At 40.6% G+C, this 26499-nt stretch overlaps 1 protein-coding gene across 3 annotated transcripts in view; it reads right to left on the reverse strand.

The window, feature by feature from the left end:
- The window catches only part of LOC132815675 (ATP-dependent translocase ABCB1-like), a 103151-nt gene that overhangs the window by 19741 nt on the left and 56911 nt on the right, over nucleotides 1-26499 (reverse strand). For 2 of the 3 annotated variants that reach the window (XM_060824707.1, XM_060824708.1), the window contains 9 exons: nucleotides 23646-23807; nucleotides 22181-22378; nucleotides 18268-18414; nucleotides 14969-15073; nucleotides 14710-14787; nucleotides 11147-11230; nucleotides 3240-3443; nucleotides 1139-1239; nucleotides 456-596 (listed from right to left, as the gene is read on the reverse strand). In XM_060824707.1, the coding sequence (XP_060680690.1) occupies nucleotides 456-596; nucleotides 1139-1239; nucleotides 3240-3443; nucleotides 11147-11230; nucleotides 14710-14787; nucleotides 14969-15073; nucleotides 18268-18414; nucleotides 22181-22378; nucleotides 23646-23807 (1220 nt within the window). Of the gene's footprint in view, nucleotides 1-455; nucleotides 597-1138; nucleotides 1240-1660; nucleotides 1762-3239; nucleotides 3444-11146; nucleotides 11231-14709; nucleotides 14788-14968; nucleotides 15074-18267; nucleotides 18415-22180; nucleotides 22379-23645; nucleotides 23808-26499 lie in introns of those variants that run through there. The other variant, XM_060824709.1, reaches the window with a different exon arrangement.

The raw sequence follows: 26499 nt of genomic DNA on the forward strand, positions 1-26499 counted from the left end.
GGCTACAGGAATAACATCAATAGTGTAGTAGGATATTGTCATCTTCATGATTATTATTTTACGGCTTTTTCTTGGGGTGATGATCAGTCATGCTTCAAAACATTCTGAATAATTTGGTATAATATATAGTAAAGTATGTCATAATCAGCATGCAAATTGTTTTTGGATAGACTGTTGACCAAATGCAAGACTTTGCTTTGTTACACAGTTCACATTAAGACCTTTTCAAACTGACTTATATATTTTTTATTCTTTTGTGTAATAAACTTGTGTTCTTTTGTTAGAAAACATTGGCAACCTCTTGAGAATATATTCAGCAATTAATCCCCACAGTAAGCAACCTCAAAAATTCATCTAATGTTCTGTTTACCCAGATTTCACTCAGGGATCTAACCTGTCCAATATTACCATCAGCTAGGATCATAAGAATGGCTTTACTTTATAAAGTTACTTACAAGAACACGTCTTCAAAAACCATGAAGCAATTTACAACGAGCCATGCTCCAAATCGAAAGACTGCAGCTTGAACAAAAAATGCAATACATTGTGCCAAACCGTAGCTGAAGCCATAGAGTGGAGCTTTTGAGAGTGCGGCTCTGCAAAAATCATAAAATAGCTCAGAAAATTTGGCATCTTATTTACAATGCGAATCAGTGAAAATATGGTTCATGCAATATATTCATTGACTTTATATTTAAATAATTCTCATCTTGAAAATGTGTAGTGTTCAAAAATCCAGCGTTAAATTTAAAACAACTGTGAAGGCTATCGTAGAATAATAGGGGAATCAATGCCATGGTTAATAAATGGATAACTTTATTCTTGGTGAGAAAGGAGAAAACAAGCTCCCCTTGGATTATCCTTAGGATCTGTGGATTGGTTAATTTCTCCAGAGTTAAAAAAAATGGCAAATTACAGGAACTGGTTTCTGATAAGGGGGAATCATAGATCAAAAATAAGTAGTTTGTCTGAACATATAATATGCATTGTGGACACCCATGTTCCTATTTTAGACTAAAGACTGCATGGAAGCTTTAAATCTTTTACTAAAAGAGCTACTAAAATGTTGCTCTAGATATACTGTTTTCAATCATAGACTCAGCATGCAATTTAAAATAAGTTTGGGAAAACTATGTACCTGTAAGGTTTATCTACATGTTCCATGTATTTTTTATAAAAAGCATCTTCTCTTGTTAAAGATACCACAGTTCTAATGTTTTCTACTGTTTCTGTTGCAATCTGAGAGGAAGTGAAACAAAATATCACAAAGATTGCTATTTCATACAATTTACTGAATCAAATATAAACAGAACAACAAACGAAGTCTGCTTTCAGTAATGAAGTTTTAAAAAATTGATTCAAAATTTTATTCTCTAAAGCAGAGGTTCTCATTTGCATCTGAAGCCATTCTGAGGAATCCACCTGACATTCACAACAATTCTGTTTTCCAAAGGGGAAAGAATGTTTAGTTTGATGATAAAAGTACAAAAATTCAATTCAGAATATCTATAAAAAACATAACCTGCAAAAATTAACAAATTATTAGTTCATTAGTAAAGCTGCTCAAAGGAATCTGATTCTCTTTGCCATAGAATATTAACATATCTAATTATTATGTCTTAATCTAGAGTAATCTTAGAATAAAAGAGATCACCTTAAAGATCAGAGATAAGGAGAAACTTCTTCAGCCAGAGTGATGAATCTATGGAATTCATTGCCACAGAAGTCGTTGAGTATATTTAAGACTGAGATAGACCGGTTCTTGAGTATCAAGGGATCAAGTGTTATGGGGAGAAAGCGGAGAATAGGGTTGAGAAATTTATCAGTCATTATTGAATGGCAAAGCAAACTCGATGGGCTGAATGGCCTACTTTCTGCTCCTATGTCTTATGGTCATATATTTAGCCACACATTCCTAATAAAGTGCACTGACGACATGATGAATTATGCAGTAGTAAATATTGCTCTTCGTATATACTCAAATATTAGCAACGTAACATGTTCTGTAAATATTTATTTTTCTAATTTCTTAATAAGTGTTACAAATATCAGTTAGATGTGGCATCGAGCAGTTGAAAAAGTACATTGCAAATGACTAGAACAAAACATATATGAGAGACTGAAAATCACATTAACCCCTTTATCTTTTTATTGGTTAATATATGTGCAGCATAGAACAGCCAATTGTATTATGTTCCTATGATTCCTGGAGCCTCTGATAAATTGTGCAAAATCATTGATACAAGAGAAACAGGTAAGGGATGGCAGATTGTTTAAACTATGTCTCCTCGACCTACAGGATGGAGAACTGTTTTGTTGTTATCACTTGAAAACAATATTCAGGTGCATGTTCTGAAGACTAAAATAAGTTTATTTGTACTGTATTTGCTCGGAGTAATGAAAAAAAGGATAATTTCTATTCAGAGGTCCAGATCAACCAAGAGATTATGTTGGAAATTACATCCCATAATTTCCTATTTCAAATTTTAATGGACAGGAAGTGTTAGGGATTGTGCTCTTAGTTTCTTAATTTACACTCCCATCTAATATCCAATAAAAATATGCACTTGTTGATTCAACTTGTAAACATCAATGAAAAGACATTTTAAATATGGAAGAAAAAACATTTTAATGCATCACCAAATCACTAACACAAAATAGATTGGCCCTGTTCTATCAGTGTTAGCCTTTTCTTTATAAAGTTGCTTATAATTTTATTTTGGGAAAATTGTGGCTGGTGAGAAATACCAAAAGAAGCTTTGGTTTTAACCAACAGTGCAAAATCGATGACATCGGCTCAGTCACCAATTAAACAGTTCTCTGGACTTTGATTTTGGGTGATGGGGCAACATTGTGGCTCAGTGGTTAGCACTGCTGCTTCACAGCATCAGGGACCTGGGTTCAAGTCCTACCTCAGGTAGAGCTTGCATATTCTCCCTGTGTCTGTGTGGACTTCCTCTCACAATCCAAAAATGTGCAGGCCAGGTGAATTTGCCAGGCTAAATTGCCCATAGTGATAGGTGCATTAGTCAGGGGTAAAGGTAGGGGAATGAGTCTGGGTGGGTTACTCTTCGGAGGTTTGGTGTGGACTTGTTGGGCTCATGGGCCTGTTTCCACACTGTAGGGAATCTAATCTACATGCTCATTTTACATTATTGCCTGAAGTTATGACATGTAATCAGAACATTTGCCTCTTGGGCATCAAAAGATGTAGTAAGAATGTCTAGCTAAATTCTCACCTTTCCAGATTCTTCGAGGGATTTGTTGTCCTTAGATGCGTGCCCAAGAACTGATTTCATTGCAATAATATTTGCAGCAAAAAGAAATGGGATGCAGCACAGGATGAGAAGAGTTAACTGCCAGCCAAAAATGAATGCAAGAATTAAAGCTACGGCAAAAGTGCAAACAGTCATTGCCATCGTACCAAGTCGTATTCCAGTTGCCTGAGGAGAAATTAAAAACATTGCTAATTAAATACAAAATATTGCGGGCAGTTCAAGCTACAGCGAAGAAACTGCTGAACTAATTCACACAAAAACTAAATAATCAAATGGTGTTGTTAGTAAATACTTGGTTGTTTCTTGAGGTTATTTAAAAGATTAGCATCTAATTTTGGTGAGAGGATGATAAATACATAGGAATTAAGGATAACACGGTTAACAGGAGTTGGGAATTAATAAGTCAATTCTATTAAAATGTGTAGATGGTCCTCTAGTGTAGTGGTAATGGCCCTGGGTCAGGAGGTTGGTGTTGAAGTCCCACTTGCCCCAGAGGTCTCAGAACATGCCCGAACCAGTTGATTTAAAAGGAGGGCTCTTGTGGTGCAGGGCAGTCTTCTCAGAACTAGAAGCTGAATAGTGAAGAACAGTTATGACTTAATGAACTTTATGACATAAATCTATATAAAAGCTGACTTGTTGAATGTCTATGATGCTCGGTCTAATTTGACTAATTGAGAAAACTGGATGATGTTTCTATTGAAGAATGCATCATGGATACAATTTGGCTGTGTGTGATGCAGTGCTTCCCCAGTGGGGCAGCATGGTAACTCAGTGGGGCAGCATGGTAACTCAGTGGGGCAGCATGGTAACTCAGTGGTGTGCACTGCTTTCTCACAGCGCCAAAGACCCAGGTTTGATTCCAGCTTCAGGCGACAGTCTGTGTGGAGTTTGCACATTCTCCCCGTGCCTGTATGGATTTCCTCCGGGTGCTCCAGTTTCCTCCCACAATCCAAAGATGTGCAGGTGAGGAGAACTGGCCATGCCAAATTGTCCAAAGTGTTCAGGGATGTGTAGATTAGGTACATTAGGCAGGGGTAAATATAGGAAATAGGGTAGGGGAATGGGTCTGCGTGGGTTACTCTTCGAAGGGTCAGTGTGGACTTGTTGGACTGAATGGCATGTTTCCACACTGTAATGCAGACGGTTGAATCAATCTAGGTTATCAGCATGGATAAGCTTTTTGTCCTAACCAGAGTTAAACTCAGAGAGGGACATTTTATCTGAAGCTCCAAAAACATTGTTGGCAATGCATTAATTTTTGGTTAGTTTTGTGGCACAAAGACACTCATCAGCAGTGACAAATGTCACTTTACTATAATTGTGGAGCCAAGTAGAGGGAACAGATCCATATCTCATGGTCCAAAGTACTGGTATTGTCAATGATGATACATTGCAAAGGTTCACTGTATTTTGCAACAGTGAAGGGAAAATTAGGAGTATAACAAGACTCATGAGAAGCAGTCTCAGAGCTAAGTATAACTTGGTGGTATTTACAAGGGAGTGGGCTTTCTAATATGACTCATATGCCTCTGTTACAAAGGGCCATTTTGATTCTGGATAATCCAAGATGGAAGATGGGAAAAATTTCTGTCTGTTACAGGCTGCTCATTTTTTGAGGTATTTTAGGTGTTGGAGGTGATTTCCTCAAATTCCAGGAGCAGCAATTACTGTTTTATAAGCTGTTGCATTGTTTTGGAACTTTTGAGAGAACAAAAGTCAAAACAACAACACGTTGAAAAGGGATAAGAACAGACAAAGGCAGCACATGGTGATGTCCATGCAGGAGAGAGAGACACAGTGAGAGAGAAAAACCCACTGTTGCTGTTTGAATTCATGTATTGCTGTACATTGGAGCGCGTCTGGAAAAATTAACAAACAATAAAATTCACAATTAATCTTGGAGGAACCTGTTTGGGAGAGGTCACAGCACAGAAACAGATAAGTGAAGATTTTTAAGTGTGGCCTTACAGTGGGCCTGCAGTAGTGAGTAGAGTGTGTTCTTTCTTGATTATATGTTTTATTGAGGTATGTCTCTTGATTACAAATATTAGATCACTTAGTGTGGAAACAGGTCCTTCAGCCCAACAAGTCCACACCAACCCGCCGAGGCGCAACCCACTCATACATTTACACCTTCACCTAACACTATGGGCAATTTAGCGTGGCCAATTCACCTGACCTGCACATCTTTGGCCTGTGGGAGGAAACCCACACAGACACAGGGAGAATGTGCAAACTCCACACAGTCAGTCGCCTGAGGCGGGAATTGAACCCGGGTCACTGGCGCTGTGAGGCAGCAGTGCTAACCACTGTGCCACCATGCCACCCAATATTAGCCATAAGTATTAATTTAACCTGGAGCTGTGTTTTGTAGAGGAATAAGACGGTGCTATTTTCTGGGTCTGTAGATTGAAAGAAGCAAAAGTGGCCTTTAGTAGAGTGATGTGCTCTTTTTGTTGGATGTGGGAGTTTAGGGAGAGTTTACATGTTACTGAGGATTTCATCTGCAATAAATGCTGTTAGATGCGAATCCTATCAGATCAAATGGATCGGTTGGAGAGGCAGTTAGGGGCAATGAAGAAATACAAGAGCAAGGGGATGTGATGGATGGCAGTTGTAGGAAGGGAGAAAAGTTGCAGATACAGTCACATAGGTGGGTTAACTCCAGGAAAGGTAAGAGAGGTAAGCAGCGAGTGCAGGAGTCTCCTGTAGCTATCCCCATTTCAAACACGTATGCTGTTTTGGAAAATGTAGGACGTGATGGATTCTCAGAGGAATGTAGCATGAACAGCCGAGTTTCTAGAATTGAGACTGGCTCTAAGCAATGTCGGGTTCCAAGAGATCTCTAGTCCGAGGCACAGACAGATATTGCAGTAGCCAGCCGGGAAAAATCAGAATAGTGTGTTGCCTCCCATTGCCAGGATCAAGGATGTCTCAGAGAGACGGTGCAGAATGTTCTCAAAGCGGAGAGGGACCAGCAAGAGGTCATTGTACACATTGGAACCAACAACACAGAAAGGGAAAAGGGTGAGATTCTGAAGGGAAAATAAAGTGAGGTAGGAATTTAAAAAAGAGGTCCTTGAGAGTAGTAATATCTGGATTACTCCCGGTGCTGCAAGCTAGTGATGGTAGGAATAGGAGGATAGAGCAGATGAATGCACGGCTGAGGAGCTGGTGTATGGGAGAAGGATTCACATTTTTGGATCATTGAAATCTCTTATGGGGTAGAAGTGACCTGTACAAGAAGGACGGATTGCACCTGAATTGGAAGGGAACTAATATACTGGCAGGGAGATTTACTAGAGCTGCTCAGGAGGATTTAAACTATTAAGGTGGGGGTGTGGGACCCAGGGAGATAGTGAGGAAAGAGATCAATTTGAGACTGGTACAGTTGACAAAATAAGTGAGTCAAACAGGCAGGAACAAAGAGACAACAAGGTAGCAGTGATAAATTAAACTGCATTTACTTCAATGCAAGGGGTCGAACAGGGAAGGCAGATGAACTCAGGGCATGGTTAGGAACATGGGACTGGGATATCATAGCAATTACAGAAACATGGCTCAGGGATGGATAAGATTGGCAGCAGGGTACAAATGCTCCAGGAAGGACAGAAAGGGAGGCAAGAGAGGACAGAGATAGCATTACAGCTGTACCGAGGGAGGATACTCTTGGAAATGCATCCAGGGAAGTTATTTAGATGGAACTGAGAAATAAAAAAAGGATTATCAAATTATTGGGATCGTATTATAGATCCCCTACTGGTCAGAGGGAAATTGAGAAAAAAATTGGAAGAAGGCTAATTTTGACTGTTTTTAGGCAAGAACGTTCAAAAGCTGATTGGGGACGGATGTTTGCAAGTAAAAGGAAGGCTAGAAAATGGGAAGCTTTCAGAAATGAGATAATGAGAGTCCAGAGACAGTATACTCCTGTTAGGGTGAAAGGAAAGGCTAGTAGGTATATGGAATGCTCAATGACTAAAGAAATTGAGGGTTCAGTTAAGAAAAAGAAGGAAGCATATGTCAGAAATAGACAGGATAGATCGAGTGAATCCTTAGAAGAGAATAAAGGCAGTAGAGGGAAATCAGGAGGGCAAAAAGGGGGCATGAGATAGCTTTGGCAAATAGGGTTAAGGAGAATCCAAAGGGTTTTTACAAATACATTAAGGACAAAAGGGTAACTAGAAAGAGAATAGGGCCCCTCAAAGATCAGAAAGACAGCCTTTGTGTGGTGCCACAGAAAACGGGGAAAATACTAAATGAGTATTTTGCATCAGTATTTACTGTGGAAAAGGACTTGGAAGATATAGAATGTGGGGAAATAGATGGTGACATCTTGAAAAATGTCCATATTACAGAGGAGGAAGTGCTGGATATTTTGAAACACATAAAAATGGATAAATCACCAGAACCTGGTGTATCCTAGAACTTTGTGGAGGCTGGGGAAGGGATTGCTGGCCCCTTGGCTGAGATATTAGTATCGTTGATAGTCACAGAAGACTAGAGGTTGGCGAACGTGTTGCCACTTTTTATGAAGGGTGGCAAGGGCAAATCAGGTAACTATAGACCATGACCCTGACATCGGTGGTGGGCAAGTTGTTGGAAAGAATCCCAAGGGACAGGACGTACATGTATTTGAAAAGGCAGGACTGATTAGGGATAGTCAACATGGCTTTGTGCGTGGGAAATCATATTTCACAAACTTGATTGAGATTTTGGAAAAAGTAACAAAGAAGACTGATGAGGGCAGAGTTGTGGACATGATCTATATGGACTTCAGTAAGGCATTCAACAAGGTTCCCCATGGGAGACTGATTAGCAAGGTTAGATCTCTTGGAATACGGGGAGAACTAGTCATTTGGATACAGAACTGGCTCAAAGGTAGAAGACAGAGGGTGGTGGTGGAGGGTTGTTTTTCAGATTGGAGCCTGTGACCCAGTGGAGTGCCACAAGGATCAGTGCTAGGTTCACTTCTTTTCATCATTTACATAAATGATTTGGATGTGAGCATAAGAGGAATAGTTGGTATGTTTGCGGATGACACCAAAATTGGAGGTGTAGTGGACAGTGAAGATGGTAACCTCAGATTACAATGGGATATTGATCAGATGAGCCAATGGGCTGAGAAGTGGCAGATGGAGTTTAATTTAGATAAATGCGAGGCACTGTATTTTGGGAAAGTAAATCTTAACAGGACTTATGCACTTAATGGTAAGGTTCTAGGGAGTGTTGCTGAACAAAGAGACCTTGGAGTGCAGGTTCATAGCTTCTTGAAAGTAGAGTTGTAGATCGATAGGATAGTGAAGAAGGTGTTTGGTATGCTTTCCTTGATTAGTCAGAGCATTGAATATAGGAGTTGGGAGGTCATGTTGCAACTGTACAGGATGTTGGTTAGGCCACTTTAGAATATTGTGTGCAATTCTGGTTTACTTCCTATTGGAAGGATGTTGTGAAACTTGAAGGAGTTCAGAAGAGATTTGCTAGGATGTTGCTAGAGTTGGAGGGTTTGAGCAATAGGACGAAGTTGAATAGGCTGGGGCTGTTTTCCCTGAAGCATCGGAGGCTGAGGGATTACCTTATAGAGATTTATAAAATCATGAAGGGCATGGATATGATAAATAGACAAAGTCTCTTCCCTGGGGTGAGGGAGTCCAGAACTAGAGGACATAGGCTTAGGGTGAGAGGAGAAAGATATAAAAGGGACCTAAGGGGAAGCTTTTTCACACAGCAGGTGGTGCGTGTATGGAATGAGCTTCCAGAGGAAGCGGTGGAGGCTGGTACAATTGCAACATTTAAAAGGCATCTGGATGGGTATATGATTAGGAAGGATTTGGAGGAATATGGGCTAGGTGCTGGCAGGTGGGACCAGAGTGAGTTGAGATATTTAGGCAGCATGGACTAGTTGGACCAAAGGGTCTGTTTCCGTGCTGTACATCTCTTTGACTAGGTGACTCTGTCACAAACCTTCAGGTAGTGAAAGGACTCACGGTCTGACAGCTCCTTTAATGCTAACATTGGGCCAGGGCAAGGTTTTTGCATGAAGTTTGGTTTTCAAATATGAGGATAGCAAAGCCACATTTCAGAGGAAAACAAAATCAATGTTTTATTGCATAGATAACATCAAATGGAAGGACAAGGCAACCCTTGAGAAGCGTGGCATACAGCATTAGAGGGCTGACTGCCAGCTGTACAATGAAAGAGGAACAAAAACAGAAGAAGTCTCCATCACGTTTCGGTTGTCCTGGAAGCAGCTGCCTATAGTGGTTGTCTCTGGCCTCTTCGGCCCAGTGAACTATTGTCAAAGAGAAGGAAGAGGGAGGGTAGTCACTTGGCGTGTTTCTGGATCTTCACCCTCAACTTCCTCCTCATTGGTTTCCTGGCAAGTCCTGTATCTCATCCTTGGCCGACACAGCTCTCTTTGGTTATGAGGATTGTGCAGGATGTTGCTAAGTTGCAAGATGTCCCTGTCTAGGGTATGCTGCTTTGCACCACATGAGAAACCCAAGCACAAAAAGTATTCCTGACCCAGTCTACTAAAGTACCACCCGTGAAACTGAATTGAGGGTGTAGCCATTCTCCAGTTAGGTAGAGCAGTGGTCAAGGTACACATCCTGCCTCCTCCCTCATGGACAGTCTATCTGAAGTGGTAGAAGCTAGAACAGAAGTGTAAAGAGGACCATTGTGAAGGTTTCAATAGAAGGATTTTTAAAGGGAAAGGCAATGGGTTCTAGTGAGCATGAGGATGTGCAAGTGAAAGGGGATAGGAATGCTACTTATCCAGAGGTGTAGAATTGACCAGCCTCAGTTGGGACACTGGTCTCAGGCCATTCTTGAAGAATCAATCATTTGGGAGCTGGGATCTCATGTGCAGGCAGTGTAAACAGTATCATTACATGTGGTTGGGATGATAGAGACACATAGATGGATGTCTCAGGACATTCCAAACAGCCAAGGAAGTACTGGTGATATGTAGTCACTGTTATAACACAGGAAATATAAAAGCAGCCATGTTGTGTATATTAAATATCCACAGGCAACAATGATTTGAAAATCAGCTTTTAGTGAAAGATAAACATGAGGGCCAGGGGAAGTCAGTGGTCTTCACTTGTACCTCTGAGATGTTACAAGAAGTTTGACGTGACTAAAAGAATATCAGGGAAAGTGAAGCAATCCAGAAAGATGCCTCAAAGTTCCAGGTGGAGGCAGTAAGGCTGTTCATGGGTGCTGCTGCTTCAAAAAGATACGTTGTGGATCAGCCTGAATACGGTTTTGTCACAAGATATCAAATGCTGCGTCAGGACTATATAACCTGCTCTCAAACCTAGCAGAAACACATTAGAAGCTCTGGTATTATCAGGAGTCTTATTGCTGTATCTTGAAAATAAGTTCACATCTGAGTGGAAATAGTGCCTGACAGGTGTTATCAAGAAGAATTCTGTTGAATATTCCTGTTTGGAGGATTGTAGTATTAAAGCTGATAATTCTATTTGGTGCTGCGTTACTGTCTATGAAAGCTACTTTTGCGAATTAAAATCTACCTGATTAGCAAGTTACTTCAAAGGTACTGCTTTAAAAGATTAAGGTGCAGCATTCGCTTAAGGGTTCTACTGACTTCGTGCTGTAACTTTGACAGAAATCCCAGAGAAATGCGACAAAGATTTCTATCAGTTCTTTGGAGCATGGAAAAGTTTCATTTTAAAAGAAAAAGTTAAGTTGTAAAAAAAATGCAGTACATTACATGAATCATGTCTTACAGAATATATATACTGCTCTCTTCTGAACCTTACACCTGTGGTTATCATGTAACTGTAAGATAGTAAGCATTTATTCCATGAATGAGAGAGGAATATTCTAATAAATTTACTTACCCCTTTAACCTGTGATGCATCTGTAGCCAGATGGGTTATTAGCACACCAACAGCATTCTTGTGATCATCAAACCAACTGATATCCTAGTGTTAGAATAAATTAATTGGCAATCAAATTTGAATCATTAAACAATATACATTGATAAAAGATGCAATATCAGGGACCCTGCCATTCCAACTGGAAGCATGGTAAATAAGTAGTTCCTTTGCTTGATCTGGTATTTTGGGTTCAACAATGATTCCAGCTTCTAATGTACAGATAGGCAGATCCAATGTGCAGATGGGTGGTATGGTGGCTCAGTGGTTAGCACTGTTGCCTCACAGCACCAGGGTCCCAGGTTCAATTCCAGCCTCGGGCAACTGTCTGCGTGAAGTTTGCACGATCTCCCCGTGTCTGAGTGGGTTTCCTCCCACAGTCCAAAGATGTGCAGGTCAGGTGAATTGGCTATGCTAAATTGTCCATAGTTGTTAGGTGCATTAGTCAGAGGGAAATGTGTCTGGGTGGGTTACTCTTCGAAGGGTCGGTGTGGACTTGTTGGGCCGAAGGGCCTGTTTCCACACTGTAGGGAACCTAGAAGATCTTCTATGCATACCTTGTGTCAGTGGGCCACATTGGAGGGAGTTCACAAGCTACCCTGGGGTTTCTGCCTATATCCATCTTTGAAATCTTGTTAGAAACTGTCTCGATGAAAAAGCCATGATCTTCTGATATGAGAAAAATAAGCCCAGAGAGCAATGATCACCTTTCTCAAGAGGCCTACCAGCAGCGTGGGAGAGAATGGTTTTTAAGAAGTGTATTTTTTTACTGGACTCTATAGGAGTCTGTGCTCTGTCAGTGGAGTGGAGACGAGTGGAATTTTCAGGAGAGAAACTGATGGGAGATCTTCTGGCAATTAGGCAGCTGATGGACTACCTTTCTGATGGAATAGGACCCTGGAGCAGGAAGTCCCACCCATTTAGAATTATTAGGGAGAGATGGGCAGTGCCAGAACTCGGTAGCATAAGACTGCTGCTGGGAAAAGACCATCCAATGAGTGGATCAACACTGAGAAATGTAGGTGATATTTGACAGTGAGTTGGCAGTGGGTATTGGAGGGAAAAGGGTACAGGGGTGTCAGAGGCCAGGGCAGTGGTGTTATGAATCCTTACCACTGCTCATCATTTTATGTGAGCTACTTGGATGCTTGGTGACCAGAAAGTAAATTTGTTGCCACCAGCTTCCTTTTTAGGCGGGATCTACAGAACCGGTCTACTGTGGCTGAGGAAAACTATTAGATAGCCTAACAAGAAGAGACTCTTGTTGTTATCAAATTCTACATAAACATGAGACAGAAGCAGGACCAGCTCATTTGGCCCCTTGAGCTGGTTCATATATATTCAGCAGAATTGTGGCTGATCTGATCAATCTACATTCCTACCTACCCAAATTAACCCCTGTTTGGTGTAGTTTATTGCATGGCAGCAAATCAGGTAGGAGTTACATCGATAATATGATAGACATCGTTCTGAAAATTGTGAGAAGGTCTCGGTGGTGTGTCATGCTTCTTCAGAATCTAGAGCTGTACACGTCATATGTGACATTATCCAAATGGTGGATCTTCATGCACTTCGCAGCTCTAACCATTTCAGAACCAAATATCTTCTACAATGCATCTCCTCAAGCTTTTATTTCTGATTAATCTGTTCAAATACATAGTTATATTTACTACCATCCTAACTCATCCATCAATTCTTTGAATTCACCAATTCAGACAGTTTCCACTAAATACAATGTTGTCATTCACCTCAAGAAGATGAGAATATAAAAGCAGGAATGTATAAGGCTCTGGTCAAACCACATTTAGAGTATTATGAGCAATTTTGGGCCCTAAAAGTCAGGAAAGATGTATTGGCCCTGGAGTGGGTCCAGTGGAGGTTCACTGGAATGATACCAGGAATGAAAGGCTTAACATATAAGGAATGTCTGGGGACTCTGGAGCTGCACTTGATGGAGTTAAAAAGGATGGGTGGTCATCGAATTGAAACTTATAGAATACTGAATGGCCTGGACAGAGTGGATGTTAGGAAGAGGTTTCAACTGGCACAGCCTTAGTGTAAAGGGAAGACCTTTTAGAACAGAAATAAGGAAAAATGTCTTCAACCAGACAGCGGTGAATTTGTGGAATTTATTGCCACAGAAGGCTGTGGAGGCCAGGTCATTGAGTGTATTTAAAACAGATAGATAGTTTCTTGATTGTCATGGGGATCAAAGATTATGGGGAGAAAGTGGGAGAATGAGGTTGAGAAACTTATCAACCATGATCGAATAATGGAGCAGACTTCAATGGGCTGAATAGCTTAATTTCTGCTCCTTTGTCTTACAGTCTTATTATTCTGGAAAATATTTCCTTTGGAATTGGACATTTTGCTCGGTGTTTGGCTGACAGACTATTGACTTTGATGGTGTTCTCCGTGTGTGATAACTTCCTTTAAACTGAAGGGTTTTTAACTTTTGAATGCCCCTCACAGAGGACACCATTTCTACTGAACCAGGCTTTTTTTTTTATATATAGTGGTTCATGCAATCAGGGCATCTTTTGCATTTAATGCCCAGTCCTAATTTGTCCATACAAATGTTTGATTACCTACCTTTAATGCCATTTTCCCTGCTGCAGTTCAGGAAGGGAACATTCCTCCAAACATTTCATTCATCCTTTTCCTTTGGGATCCATACTGGCTTCCAGTTGAGAAACTCCTTAGTTTTACAACTTACCTCCCGGTTTCTAAATGAATCCAAGATCTTGCAACTCCATGTCTGTTACTTCCTCCAGTTCGATAATGTTCCGCAATATTTGAGCTCTGCCAATTCTGAGCTCTTGCTTCACTTCCAATTTTACCTGCTCTAACACTGATTCTGTCTCACCAGTTCCTGAATTCTAGAATCCCCTGCTTACACTGGCTCAATTCAGCAGGTTAAAGTCATGAGCTGGCTGCTTCTGGCATCTCTAGTGGAGATAAATAACCCAAGAATTTTACATTCCCTTTTACTAATCTTATTGAAGGATCAATCTGTTCTTGACACTCCCAGCGAGATGTTCACAGAAGCCCAATTCACAGTATTGTACTTCTACTTTGCACAAGGCACTTCAGTCATTATGCATACATACATACATACATACACACATACATTTACACACATGTATATATATATATTATATATATATATATGGAATCCCTACAGTGTGAAAACAGACTCTTTGGCCCAAAAGGTCCGCACTGATCCTCTGAAGAGTAACCCACCCAGACCCTATTGCTCTACATTTACCTCTGACTAATGCACCAAACTAGACATCTTTCAAGACAATGGGCAATTTAGCATGGCACATCTAACCTGCACATCTTCAGATCGTGGAAGGAAACCAGAGCAGATATGGGCAGTATGCACGGTCACTCAAGGCGGGAATCGAACCCAGGTCCCTGGCACTGTGAGGCAGCAGTGCTGACCACTGAGCCACCATGCCACCCCACAGTATCAACAGTCATGACAGCTGACATTCTCACAGAAACTTCGAAATACTACCTACCTGATGCAACATGGCTTTAAAGGATAATCCACGCAGCCTCATAGTTAGGATTTCTCCAGACTTTCCAAACATGTATCCCTAAAGGATTTAAAAAGGAAAACTGGTGATTAAAATAAAGCATCAGATTAGCAGGAGTTTTTTTTAAAATTATGATTCCCCAAATGGGTAAAACCAGCATTCAAGTTAAAACTTCAATCTGTTTCAACTTTTAAAGTTTTATTTTGGTGGGTAAACATTGTGTCCCCTCTTGACCACTTACCTGTATACTGTAGCTCAGAAAGAAAATAGCACCTAGAGCCAGGAATATCAGCGAAAACATAGCAGTCCTCTGTCGTTTCAACTCAGGGTCTAAGATTGAAAAAACCTATTGGAAATAATAAAGATAGACTTGCCTTTATGTCAGAACCTTCATGACCTCAGGACTTCCCTAAGCCGTTTGTAGTAGGTAAGTATTTTTTTTCCCTGTTGTGAGGTTCCTGTTGCAAAACAAACAGCTAAGTTCCAAATAGCAACTTGTTTGGGACCAGACTTGTGAATTTTTTTGATTGAATTTGAGATACTACTGTTGTGTAGGAGGAACTTATCATGTTCTTCCTTAAAATAGTGCAATGGAATCACTTACATCCACCTGATCAGGTAGAGAATGCCTCAGTTTATTTCATGGAGGTCACCTCCAATTGTCCAGTGCTGTAGTGTAAGCTAGATGTATACTCAGACCTCCAGAGTGGTGTTTGAACCCAGATGCTTCTGAATCAGTGGCAAGTGTACTCTCATTGAGCCAAGGCTGATATCTAATTAGAGTAATTGGAGTCATAGTGATGTACAGCACGGAAATGGACCTTTCGGTCCAACTCGTCCATGCCGACCAGATATCCCAACCCAATCTAGTCCCACCTGCCAGCACCTGGCCCATATCCCTCCAAACCCTTCCTATTCATATACCCATCCAGATGGCTTTGAAATGTTGCAATTGTACCACCTCCACCACTTACTCTGGCAGCTCATTCCATAAACGTACCACCCTCTGGGTGAAAAAGTTGCCCCTTAGGTCACATTTATATCTTTCCCCTCTCACCCTATGCCCTCAAGTTCTGGACTCCCCCACTCCAGGGAAAGGACTTTGTCAGTTTATCCTATCCATGCCCCTCATAATATTATAAACCTCTATAAGGTCACTCCTCAGCCTCCGACCTTTCCAGGGAAAACAGCCCCAGCTTGTACAACCTCTCCCTATAGCTTAAATCCTCCAACCCTAGCAACATCCTTGTAAATCTTTTCTGAATCTTTTCAAGTTTCACAACATCTTTCTGATAGGAAGGAGACCAGAATTGCACATAATATTCTAAAAGTGGCCTAACCAACATCCTGTACAGCTGCGACATGACCTCCCAACTCCTGTACTCAATACTCTGACCAATGAAGGAAAGCATATCAAATGCCTTCTTCATTATCCTATTTACCTGCATCTCTACTTTCAAGGAGCTATGAACCTCACTCCAAGGTTTCTTTGTTCAGCAACACGCCCAGGACCTTACCATTAAGGTGGTGTGCCACTGGTGGGCCTGTGGAAAGCATCGCCATGGAGTACAGTGGAGGCTGAGAACGTTAAGGCAGAGATTGATAACTTCTTGATCTCACAAGGAGTTAAGGGCTACGGGGAGAATGCGGGTAAGGGGAGTTGAAATGCCCATCAGCCATGATTAAATGATGGAGTGGACTCGCTGGGCTGAATGGTCTTACTTCCACTCCTATGTCTTATGGTCTTATTAGGTATATAAGTCCTGCTAAGATTTGCTTTCCCAAAATGCAACATCTTACATTTATCTAAATTAAACTCCATCTGCCGCTTCTCAGCCCATTGGCCCATCTGATCAAGATCCCATTGTAATCTGATATAACCTTCTTTGCTGTCCATTACACCTCCAATTTTGGTGTCATCTGCAAACTTACTAACTTTACCTCCTGTGTTCACATTCAAATCATTTATATAAACGACGAAAAGTTGAGGGCCCAGCACCGATCCTAATGGCACTCCACTGGTCACAGTCCTCCAGTCTGAAAAACAATCCTCCACCACCACCCTCTATCCTCTGCCTTCAAGCCTGTTCTGTATCTAAATGGATAGTTCTCCCTGTATTCCATGAGATCTAACCTTGCTAACCAGTCTCCAATGGGGAACCTTGTCGAACGTCTTACAAGTCCATACAAATCGTGTCCATCACTTTGCCCTCATCAATCCTCTTTACTACATCTTCAAAAAACTCAACCAAGTTTGTCAGACATGATTTCCCACACACAAACCTGTGTTGACTATCCCTAATCAGTCCTTGCCTTGTATATCCTGTCTCTCAGGATTCTCTCCAACAAATTGCTCACCACTGACATCAGAGCTGAAAATGTGTTGCTGGAAAAGCACAGCAGCACGTTTTCAGCTCTGATCTCCAGCATCTGCAATCCTCACTTTCACCACTGACATCAGGCTCACTGGTCTATTGATCCCTGGCTTGTCCTTACCCACCTTTCTTAAGCAGAGGCACCATGTTAGCCAACCTCCAGCCTTCCGGCACCTCACCTATGACTATCAATGATATAAATATCTCAGCAAGGGGCTCAGGATTTGCTTCCCTAGATTCCACCAAGTTCTATGGTATACCTGATCAGGTCCTGGGGATTTATATTTTATGCATTTCAAGACATCCAGCACTTCCTCCTCTGTAATATGAACATTTTTTCAAGATGTCACCATCTATTTCCCTACATTCTCTATCTTCCATGTCCTTCTCCACAGTAAACACTGATGCAAAATACTCGTTTAGTATCTCCCCCATCTCCTGCAGCTCCACACAAAGGCTGTCTTGCTGATCTTTGAGGGGAAAAAGTGAGGTCTGCAGATGCTGGAGATCAGAGCTGAAAATGTGTTGCTGGAAAAGCACAGCAGGTCAGGCAGTATCCAAAGAACAGGAAATTCGACGTTTCGGGCATAAGCCCTTCATCAGGAGTAAGCCCTGATGAAGGGCTTATGCCCGAAATGTCGAATTTCCTGTTCCTTGGATGCTGCCTGACCTGCTGATCTTTGAGGGGCCCTATTCTCCCTCTAGTTACCCTTTGTCCCTAATATATTTGTAAAAACTCTTTGTATTCTCCTTAACCCTATTTTCCAAAGCTACGTCATGTCCCATTTTCACCCTCTTGATTTCCCTCTTAAGTATATTCCTATTGCCTATATGCTCTAAGGATTCACTTGATCTACCCTGTCTATTCCTGACATATGCTTCCGTTTGTTTCTTAACCAAAACCTCAATTTCTTTAGTCACCCAGTATTCCCTACACCTACCAGCCTTTCCTTTCACCTTAACAGGAATATACTGTCTCTGGACTCATGTTATTTCATTTCTGAGGGCTTCCCATTTTCCCGCAGTCCCTTTACCCTTTAATTGAGTTCCTCAATACACTTAATCATCAATTTTCAATGTAACTTGCAAAATCACTTGAAACAAAGCAAGGCATATGATTTTAAATTTCTGAATGTCACCAATTAGAGAAAGAAAAATAGCTCACCCCAATAATCCTGGAAAACACAACAGCAAACGCTGGTGAGACAGCACCAGACACTACGGCAGTGAGAGCTCCTATAGCAATGTATGGCCACTCTGGCTTGTTCAAAGAAAGAATTTTTGAATATGAAATTTCTTGCAAGTTTTCCTCCTTTAAAATTTGAAAACAAAAATAAATAATTAATTACAGCTCTCGTTTAGCATTTTCTATTTCAGCGTGATCCAGTTTAACTCTAAAATGCCTTTCATTTGAGATTGTGGAATATGGATGGACTGAATCCTGAGATCACACAACACATTTTATATGATAATTCAGCTTTTCTGTCACTGAGCATTGTGCGTGTTTGTTTTGGAAAATAAATGCGATTCATCTCATTTTAGGATCAAACAACAATGTTAACAAGGTTTGGCCACATTTTGTTGAAATGGAGGCACCGGAACTGGCAACACAGGCATTTGATTTTGACTCTGTTGGAATATCAGGGTCCGGGTCAAGTCAACGGTTCACCTGGTAACAGAGAGCAGCCTTTCAAAGTTTATGCATCTTAAATAATACCTACAGAATACAGTCTATGTGACCAAGATGGTGGCTACAGAGAGAGGATTAGGTCCCTCAATATATTTGTACAGATGTTAGAGATTTTTTACCTTTAGTTTATCCCTTCATAAAAGAAACTATTTAATCAAGCTTATAAGCTGTATTTCAGATCAGGACTTTGACCTTAAGACCTTTCTTAAACTGTGATATGAATCCTTTGATGTTTTCAGACAGCTCAAACAAACAGCACAAATTCTTAACATGGGAACTGCTTCCCCTTGTCTTTGTTTCTTTGGCATCTCTCAGGCCCAGGTCTGGAGCAGGTAGAGGTTCAAACTACTCTCAGTTCCTGGTGCAGTTCAGAGGCAGCAGTCATTTAGACAGAGATCCTGCATTTCTGATATTTTCAAGCCATTTACATATACTTTTGCTAAAGATCCACCAACAGTGTAGAGGATTTCTGGTCCCTTTGGCTTGAATAGATCTACCAACTCCTTGCATTATTTTAGATCAAGTAAACAAATAAACCAATATTAGATAGCTGTGTATTGAAAGTTACTGAACTGGAAATCTACCATAATTCTCAACTGACCATGGTGGGGATTTTTTAATATATAAATTAGAAGTTAACCACAATTAACTTCCTGAAAGAAAATGTTTGTTTTTGATTATTACTCTGGCATGCAATAATTGCAGATGTTAAGCAGGGAGTGCAGAGATAAGAACATGTTTTCAATGACAACTTAAACTGTAATTTCATCTTCCACAGGGGTCACTGTCAAATAAATACTTACTCAGAATGATTTATTGGATCCACATTACTTTATCATCAATACAGTGTCTGAGAGAATTAGGATGGTTTGGTCTTAGAAGAATGACCTTCATATGGAGGTGGACAAGGGGATATCGGCCATCTTGATCATAATTAGTTGCTCCTTGGTCATTGGCCAAAGGATTCAGACAGTTGATTGATGCAATGTAAACTTTCATTCATTAGAAGTGGGTAATCTTAACAAGTACTCAAGAGCAGAGAGTAGTCCTCATTAGATCATCCTTGAGGTGGTAGTCCTCAGGGATTGGTCTTCTTCAGATGGAAAATGGACTTGGAGAGATTGAAGAAAGACCTGGGGAACACTTCAGCTGGAAAATAGGATACTTCCTTCACAGCTTTACTGACATTTATAAGTTCCATGGCCAACAGCTTATTTATCCTTTAGTATCAGTGACTCATCCTCAATTGTCATGATTGTCTATTTTCCTTGTCTAATTAACTAATTGTCAGATCTAAACCTCTGCTCTTTAGAACTTCAAAGTATCTGAAAATTGTTTACAAATAGTCAACTGACTATAATCATGTGATCATGCCTCCCCAAAATCTAACAGAAGAAAAGAAAACCACAATTAGAGAGAGTGAAAAAGTAAAGAGGGTAAATATGAAAATGCTGCAAAATCTAAAGAACCACTGAAAATAATTTGCTGCAACAAAAACAAGACTCAATTGTTTGATTGTACTCCTTGTGAGAAAAATAGTGCAGGGATATCCTACAAATATAAATCTCACTAAAAAGGCATTTCCATAGTTAAGTAGCAACTCTCTGTGGAGAGTTCAACAGACTATTAATATGCAATCTTTTGGCAATCTTTTGAAAATGGCAGGGACACTTTGGGAAAGCTACTGTCCTTTTCACAAGGTTAGAAACAAAGCAGCATAAATTTCCAACATTTTGTTGAGATGGTCACAATAAGTGTTATCTCCTTAATGCCACCAATTGCTGCACAATTTATTTATTAATATTGGCAAATTAATTATGTTAGATGAATATAATTTGTGTACTGAACATGGATCCTGAACCCGTGGTGTGCACTGCTTTTGAATATAAACTTAAGAGATTTAAAACAAAATATTTCCTGATTTGTGCTGTGTCTACTGGCAAACAGGAGGAGTTACATACAATAAAAGCCTGTACAAAAGGAATATCAGTCAGGGTAGGGTTACAATTCAGAGACTTGGATTTTAGATTGCACGACTATAAAATTATTCTTTTTCATGTTACTTTTTTCTTCACTATCAGTTTCTAATAATAAAGCATGAATTTCATGGTACTTTATTTTGAGACACCACCATAGTCAGTCAAATCTCAGATGGTGATGAAACAGACTACAGACAGGAGGTGGAAGACCTGGAAAAATGTTGCACTGAGAACAACCTAGCTCTCAATGCCAGCAAAACCAAGGAACTCATTATTGACTTTTGACAGGATATTACTCATGCCCCCCTACACATTAACAGCACAGAGGTGGAATGAGTAAAGAGTGTCAAGCTCCTGGGAGTGGTCATCCACAATAGGCTTTTTTGGACTCTTCATGTGGATGCACTGGTTACAAAGGCCTAACAACATGTCTTCTTCCCCAGGCAGCTGAGGAAATTTGGCATGATGGTGAATACCCTTGCCAACTTTTATAGATGCGCCGTCAAGAGCATTCTGTCTGGATGTATTACTACCTGGTATAGCAGCTGTGCTATTCAAGATCGGAAACGGTTACAGAGAGTGATGAACTTGGCCCGGACAATCACAAAGGCCAACCTTCCATCTATAGAATCCATCTACCAGGCCCTTTGTCAAGGAAAGGCCACCAGCATGCCCAAAGATCCATCCCACCCTGGCAATACTTTTCTATAACCTCTACCATCAGGGAGAAGTATAGAAGCCTGAACCCACGCACCAGCTGGTTTCATAACAGTTTCTACCCTACTGTAGTTAGAATACTGAATGGACTCACAAACACTGTACATTTGCCTGTACCTGTGTTTTTGTTTTTGCTGCTGTTAATCTATCATTTACTTTTCTATGCTACTTAACTCTGTGATCTGCCTGCGTTGCTTATGAGACAAAGCTTTTCACTGTGCCTCGGTACATGAGACAATAAACTCAATTCAATTCAGTTCAAATGTTTGAAAGAAATCGAAGCAGGAACTGCATGAACTCAGTTTGTGAGTGAAACCAAATTACTGAGAGTTCTGAGAAAATGTCACTGGACTTGAAACATTAACTGTGATTTCTCTCCACAAAGGTTGCCAGACCTGCTGAGCTTTTCCAACAATTTCTGTTCTTGTTTCTGATTTCGAGCATCCACAATTCTTTAAGATTTTATTACTGAGATTACCTTTTTTTAAAATCATGAAGTTAATGCTAATTACTTCTCTGATTGCTTCACAGTCATGGAGATGTACAGCATGGAAACAGACCCTTCGGTCCAACTTGTCCATGCCAACCTAACGTGTTTCTGATTTTCCTCAGAATAAACAAAAACACACAAATGTATATGTATATTGAAAAACATTTGCCAATATTAGTTCACATTATTATTTAAGTCTAACCGGTTCCTTCTCTTGCTCATTGGACTCTGTTGTTGGTTCTTGTTCAGTGGAAGCAAATTGGTGATGTTTCCTGCTTGATTTTCTTTTAAAGCTGTTCCTGTTGATAATCTTTACACTTTTCTGTTCATTTTCTGGTTGTTCCACTTCCTTCAAAGTATCATCTGTTTCTTCATCACTTTCACTCTCCTCACATGAATTCTTAAACACATAAACACACAAGCCATTATTTTGGTGTTAGTATTGCAGATTCTAAATGGATAATTTGAACCCCAATTGTCCTTCATAAACCAAGAGAGTCAAAATCATCCAGACTACTTAACCTGCCGTGGAGTTGGATGAATTGCTATTTCCTGGGTTAGGAATAGCAACACAGTGGATTAGTGTCAGGAGGCTTCCAAAACCACAACATTTTGGTTTCCTTTTAATAGTCACTCATACAGTAGTATGTTTGCTCCTACAAGTTATAGATATCCTCAGTTGGAGGAAATGGTTTATCTCTGTTGGCTGGATTGTCAGTTTGTAGAGTAGTGTGATGCTAACAGCGTGGGTTCAATTCCCATCACTGTTTTGAGGTTACCATGAAGGACTCTCCTTCTTAACCTCTTCGTTCAACTGAGGTCTGGTGGCCCTCAGGTTAAATCACCACTGGTCACTTCTCTCTCTCATGAGAGAGCAGCCCCTATGGTTTGGTAAGACTATGGTGACACAACAACATTCTCGATTGAAATTCCATCATTATATAAAATGAAGCATTTCAGATGTTAAGGGCTATTCACATTGATATTGTGAACAGTTGAAAGTGTTGCCAAGGTAAATGTTGATTAATTTCTTAATTGCTTGGAACAGGGACATTCGTGTCCTTCTCACGGAGGGCTATGTTGACATTCTAGGGCAGGTCAATATTAAGAAGGAGATGATGTTGGGTATCTTGAAAAACATTAAGCTAAGTCAGTAGGTCCTGATGGGATCAGATGTAATGATACAGCTCAATTAACAAAAGCAGTCAAAGCTTTCATACAACTCAACTTCTTTGCCCAGGGATTTTCTAGATTTTCACAGAATACATATATGTCACAAATCAATTTGTTTTGGACCACTGTACAAATTAGGAGACATATTCTTTTTATGGTGAACATAATTATTTCTAGCTAGCAGAAAGGAAAATGCAGTGTGTTGCCTCTCTGACAAGAAACTTGGCTTCTTAAGAACGCTAGAACATTTGATGTGAGACTTCCATTCTTTTGCTCAGGAAGGTGTTCTTGGAATAAAAAGGAATCTCTGAATTTTTCTTCCTCATCGTGTAGTGCATATTGTTGTTTCTCTGCCATGAATTGCTTCAATACTTTACCTCGTTATATGAAGTGCTGGTGGCAAAATTCTAAAGTGACATCTATCACAAGGAAACTGAATAATTAAGGCTGAATTTGTAATTTTCTGGTTTCTGGTAAAGATGTGTTCAGCTTACCTGTTGCATTACCAGGGAATAATAGATCCCTTTTCTTTCCATGAGTTCACTGTGTGTTCCTTGTTCAGTGACCACGCCATTGTCAAAGGCAGCAATAACATCGGCAGTGCGAATTGTTGAGAGGCGGTGGGCAATCACAATGGTGGTCCGACCTGCTCTTGCCTGTAATGAAAGAGAATGATTAGAGAAGATATTACCAAACCTTGTTCAAAGGGATTGAAAACTGAAAAATACTCATCTGTAAGTCTCAAAGGTTATTTTAATTACAGTGCCTTTTAATGGAGAACTGTTCATTGATAGGTCCAGATCATCCTGACGTTCATTTTGCCATTGCTCAAGGAATCCAGAGTAGGTATTAATATTATAACTGCATTAAACAGTCACAGCAAAACCCATTCATAAAGGTAACAGCTTCCCAACTGGCCTCACTGCTGTGAAGAAATATTTTTGCAATAGAATTCAATAAAGGTGGTTGCTTTTCAGACTGGAGGCCTGTGACCAGCAATGTGCCACAAAGATCAGTGCTGGGTCCACTGCTTTTCATCATTTATATAAATGATTTGGATGTGAATGTAGGTGGTATAGTTGGTAAGTTTGCAGATGACATCAAAGTTGGAGGTGAAGTGGACAGTGAAGAAGGTTACCTCAGAGTACAACGGGATCTTGATCAGATGGGCCAATGGGTCGAGGAGTGACAGATGGAGTTTAATTTAGACAAATGTGAGGTGCTGCATTTTGGAAAGGCAAATCAGGGCAGGACTTAGACACTTAATGGTAAGGTCCTGGGGAGTGTTGCTGAGCAAAGTGACCTTGGAGTGCAGGTAGATAGGATAGTGAAGAAGGCATTTAGTATGCTTGCCTTTATTGGTCAAGCCAGCTTTGACACAAATTCCTGGAAAGATTTTGGTCTCTATATTTTTTGTACCCTATCACATTTCAAAGTTAAAATGCCTCATGCAAAATAACGCATGTACTTTCTGTACTTTGAGGTGATAGTAAAATCTAAACATTTCAACTCCCCCTCCACTCTGCCGAAGACATGCAGGTCCTGGTTCTCCTCCACCACCGCTCCCTCAACACCTGACGCCTGAAGGAAGAATGCCTTATCTTCCGCCTCAGAACACTTCAACCCCAGGGCATCAATGTGGATTTTACCAGTTTCCTCATTTCCCCTTCCCCCACCTCACCCCAGCTCCAACCATCCAGCTTAGCACCATCCCCATGACCTGTCCTACCTGCCTATCTTCCTTTCCACTGATCCACTCCACCCGCCTCTCTGACCTATTACCTTCATCCCCACCCCCATTCACCCATTGTACTCTTTGCTACCTTCCCCCCGCTCCCCGATCTATCACCTCCATCCCCACCCCCATTCACCTATTGTAATCTATGCTACTTTCTCCCCACTCCCACCTCCCCCCCCCCCCCCCCACGCCTTCTTTCATTTATCTCTCCACTCTGCAGGCAGCCTGCCTTTATTCCTGTATTCCTGATGAAGGGCTTTTGCCTGAAACATGAATTTTCCTGCTCCTCGGATGCTGCCTGACCTGCTGTGCTTTTCCAGCACCATTCTAATGTAGACTCTGGTTTCCAGCATCTGCAGCCCTTGTTTTTACCTAGTTATTCATCCTCTACCACTGTCAGGTGATCAGGTACTCAGACCCAGTACAGACAGGAGAATTGGTGGCAACACTCACCCCCAGCCATTAGTGATTGGTTCTGATTGATTCTAAAGATATGATAAAGTTATCTAACCGTACTTATCCTCCCAATGTACTGGAATCCATTCCAGTTAGAGTGGAGTGATTTCCATTAGAACTCTTAATCTGCAACTTCTTGTGTATCCACATATATTAACAGAGCTGAAAAATGTGTTGCTGGAAAAGCGCAGCAGGTCAGGCAGCATCCAAGGAGCAGGAGAATCAATGTTTAAGGCATAAGCCCTTCTTCAGGAACATATTAACAGATCTACCATAGTCAAGACTTATTCTCTTGAAAAGAAAGGAAGGGACAAACAATTCTAGGACTCTTAGAATGCAAAAAACCATTGAAATTATGCTAACATGGAAAGTGTGTGCTTATGACAGACGTCAAGTGAAAAATACAACTGGTGAATCAGACTGAATGTAGAAGGCTCAGAAGAAAAGAGAGTCAAAAATCAAATAAGAGAAACAAAATAAGGAAAATTATTAGAGATTAGCAGCTAACATTTGAGAAATCCCAGTGTTTTTGATAAAGAGATGAATGGTAGAAGGAGAGGCAGAGCTGATCGGAGATCAAGGGGACACAGCTGAGGTATTAAATTTAAAGTTTATAATTATCTTGAAAAGAAGAGAAAATTTGGGTGCTTGAGCAGTTTAAAATTGATAGAGTTTCGATATTACACAAGTTGTCTTTACTTAAAGCTGACTAGGAGCTGTGATCAGATGAGATACATCCAGGGACACCGAAGGAAGGGAGAATGGAAATTGTGGAGACACTAACAATTTTTCAGTCTTTCTTAGGCTCGGGGTGATGCCAGAGGATGGGAGAATTACAAAGGTCATGTCCTTTTAAAATGACAAACCAGTCAGTTTAACTTCAATGTTGGGAAACTGCTGGAACTTATTAAGGAGCTAATGGAGTGGGTTGATGAGAGCACCTCAGCTAATGTGTGGTATACATGGGCATCCAAAAGGCAGTTGATATGATGCCATACAACAAAACTTCTCAGCAATGTGGAAACCATTAGAGTTCATGGAAAAAAGGCTCAGTAACAACAAAATTGGCAAAGTGACAGGAAACAGAAAATAATGCTTAGTGGATGCATTTTGGAGTCAGTGTTGGAAACTTCAGTTTTCCTGATATAAATTAA

Source organism: Hemiscyllium ocellatum, chromosome 5 (assembly GCF_020745735.1).
Source record: "Hemiscyllium ocellatum isolate sHemOce1 chromosome 5, sHemOce1.pat.X.cur, whole genome shotgun sequence".
Classification (NCBI taxonomy): domain Eukaryota; kingdom Metazoa; phylum Chordata; class Chondrichthyes; order Orectolobiformes; family Hemiscylliidae; genus Hemiscyllium; species Hemiscyllium ocellatum.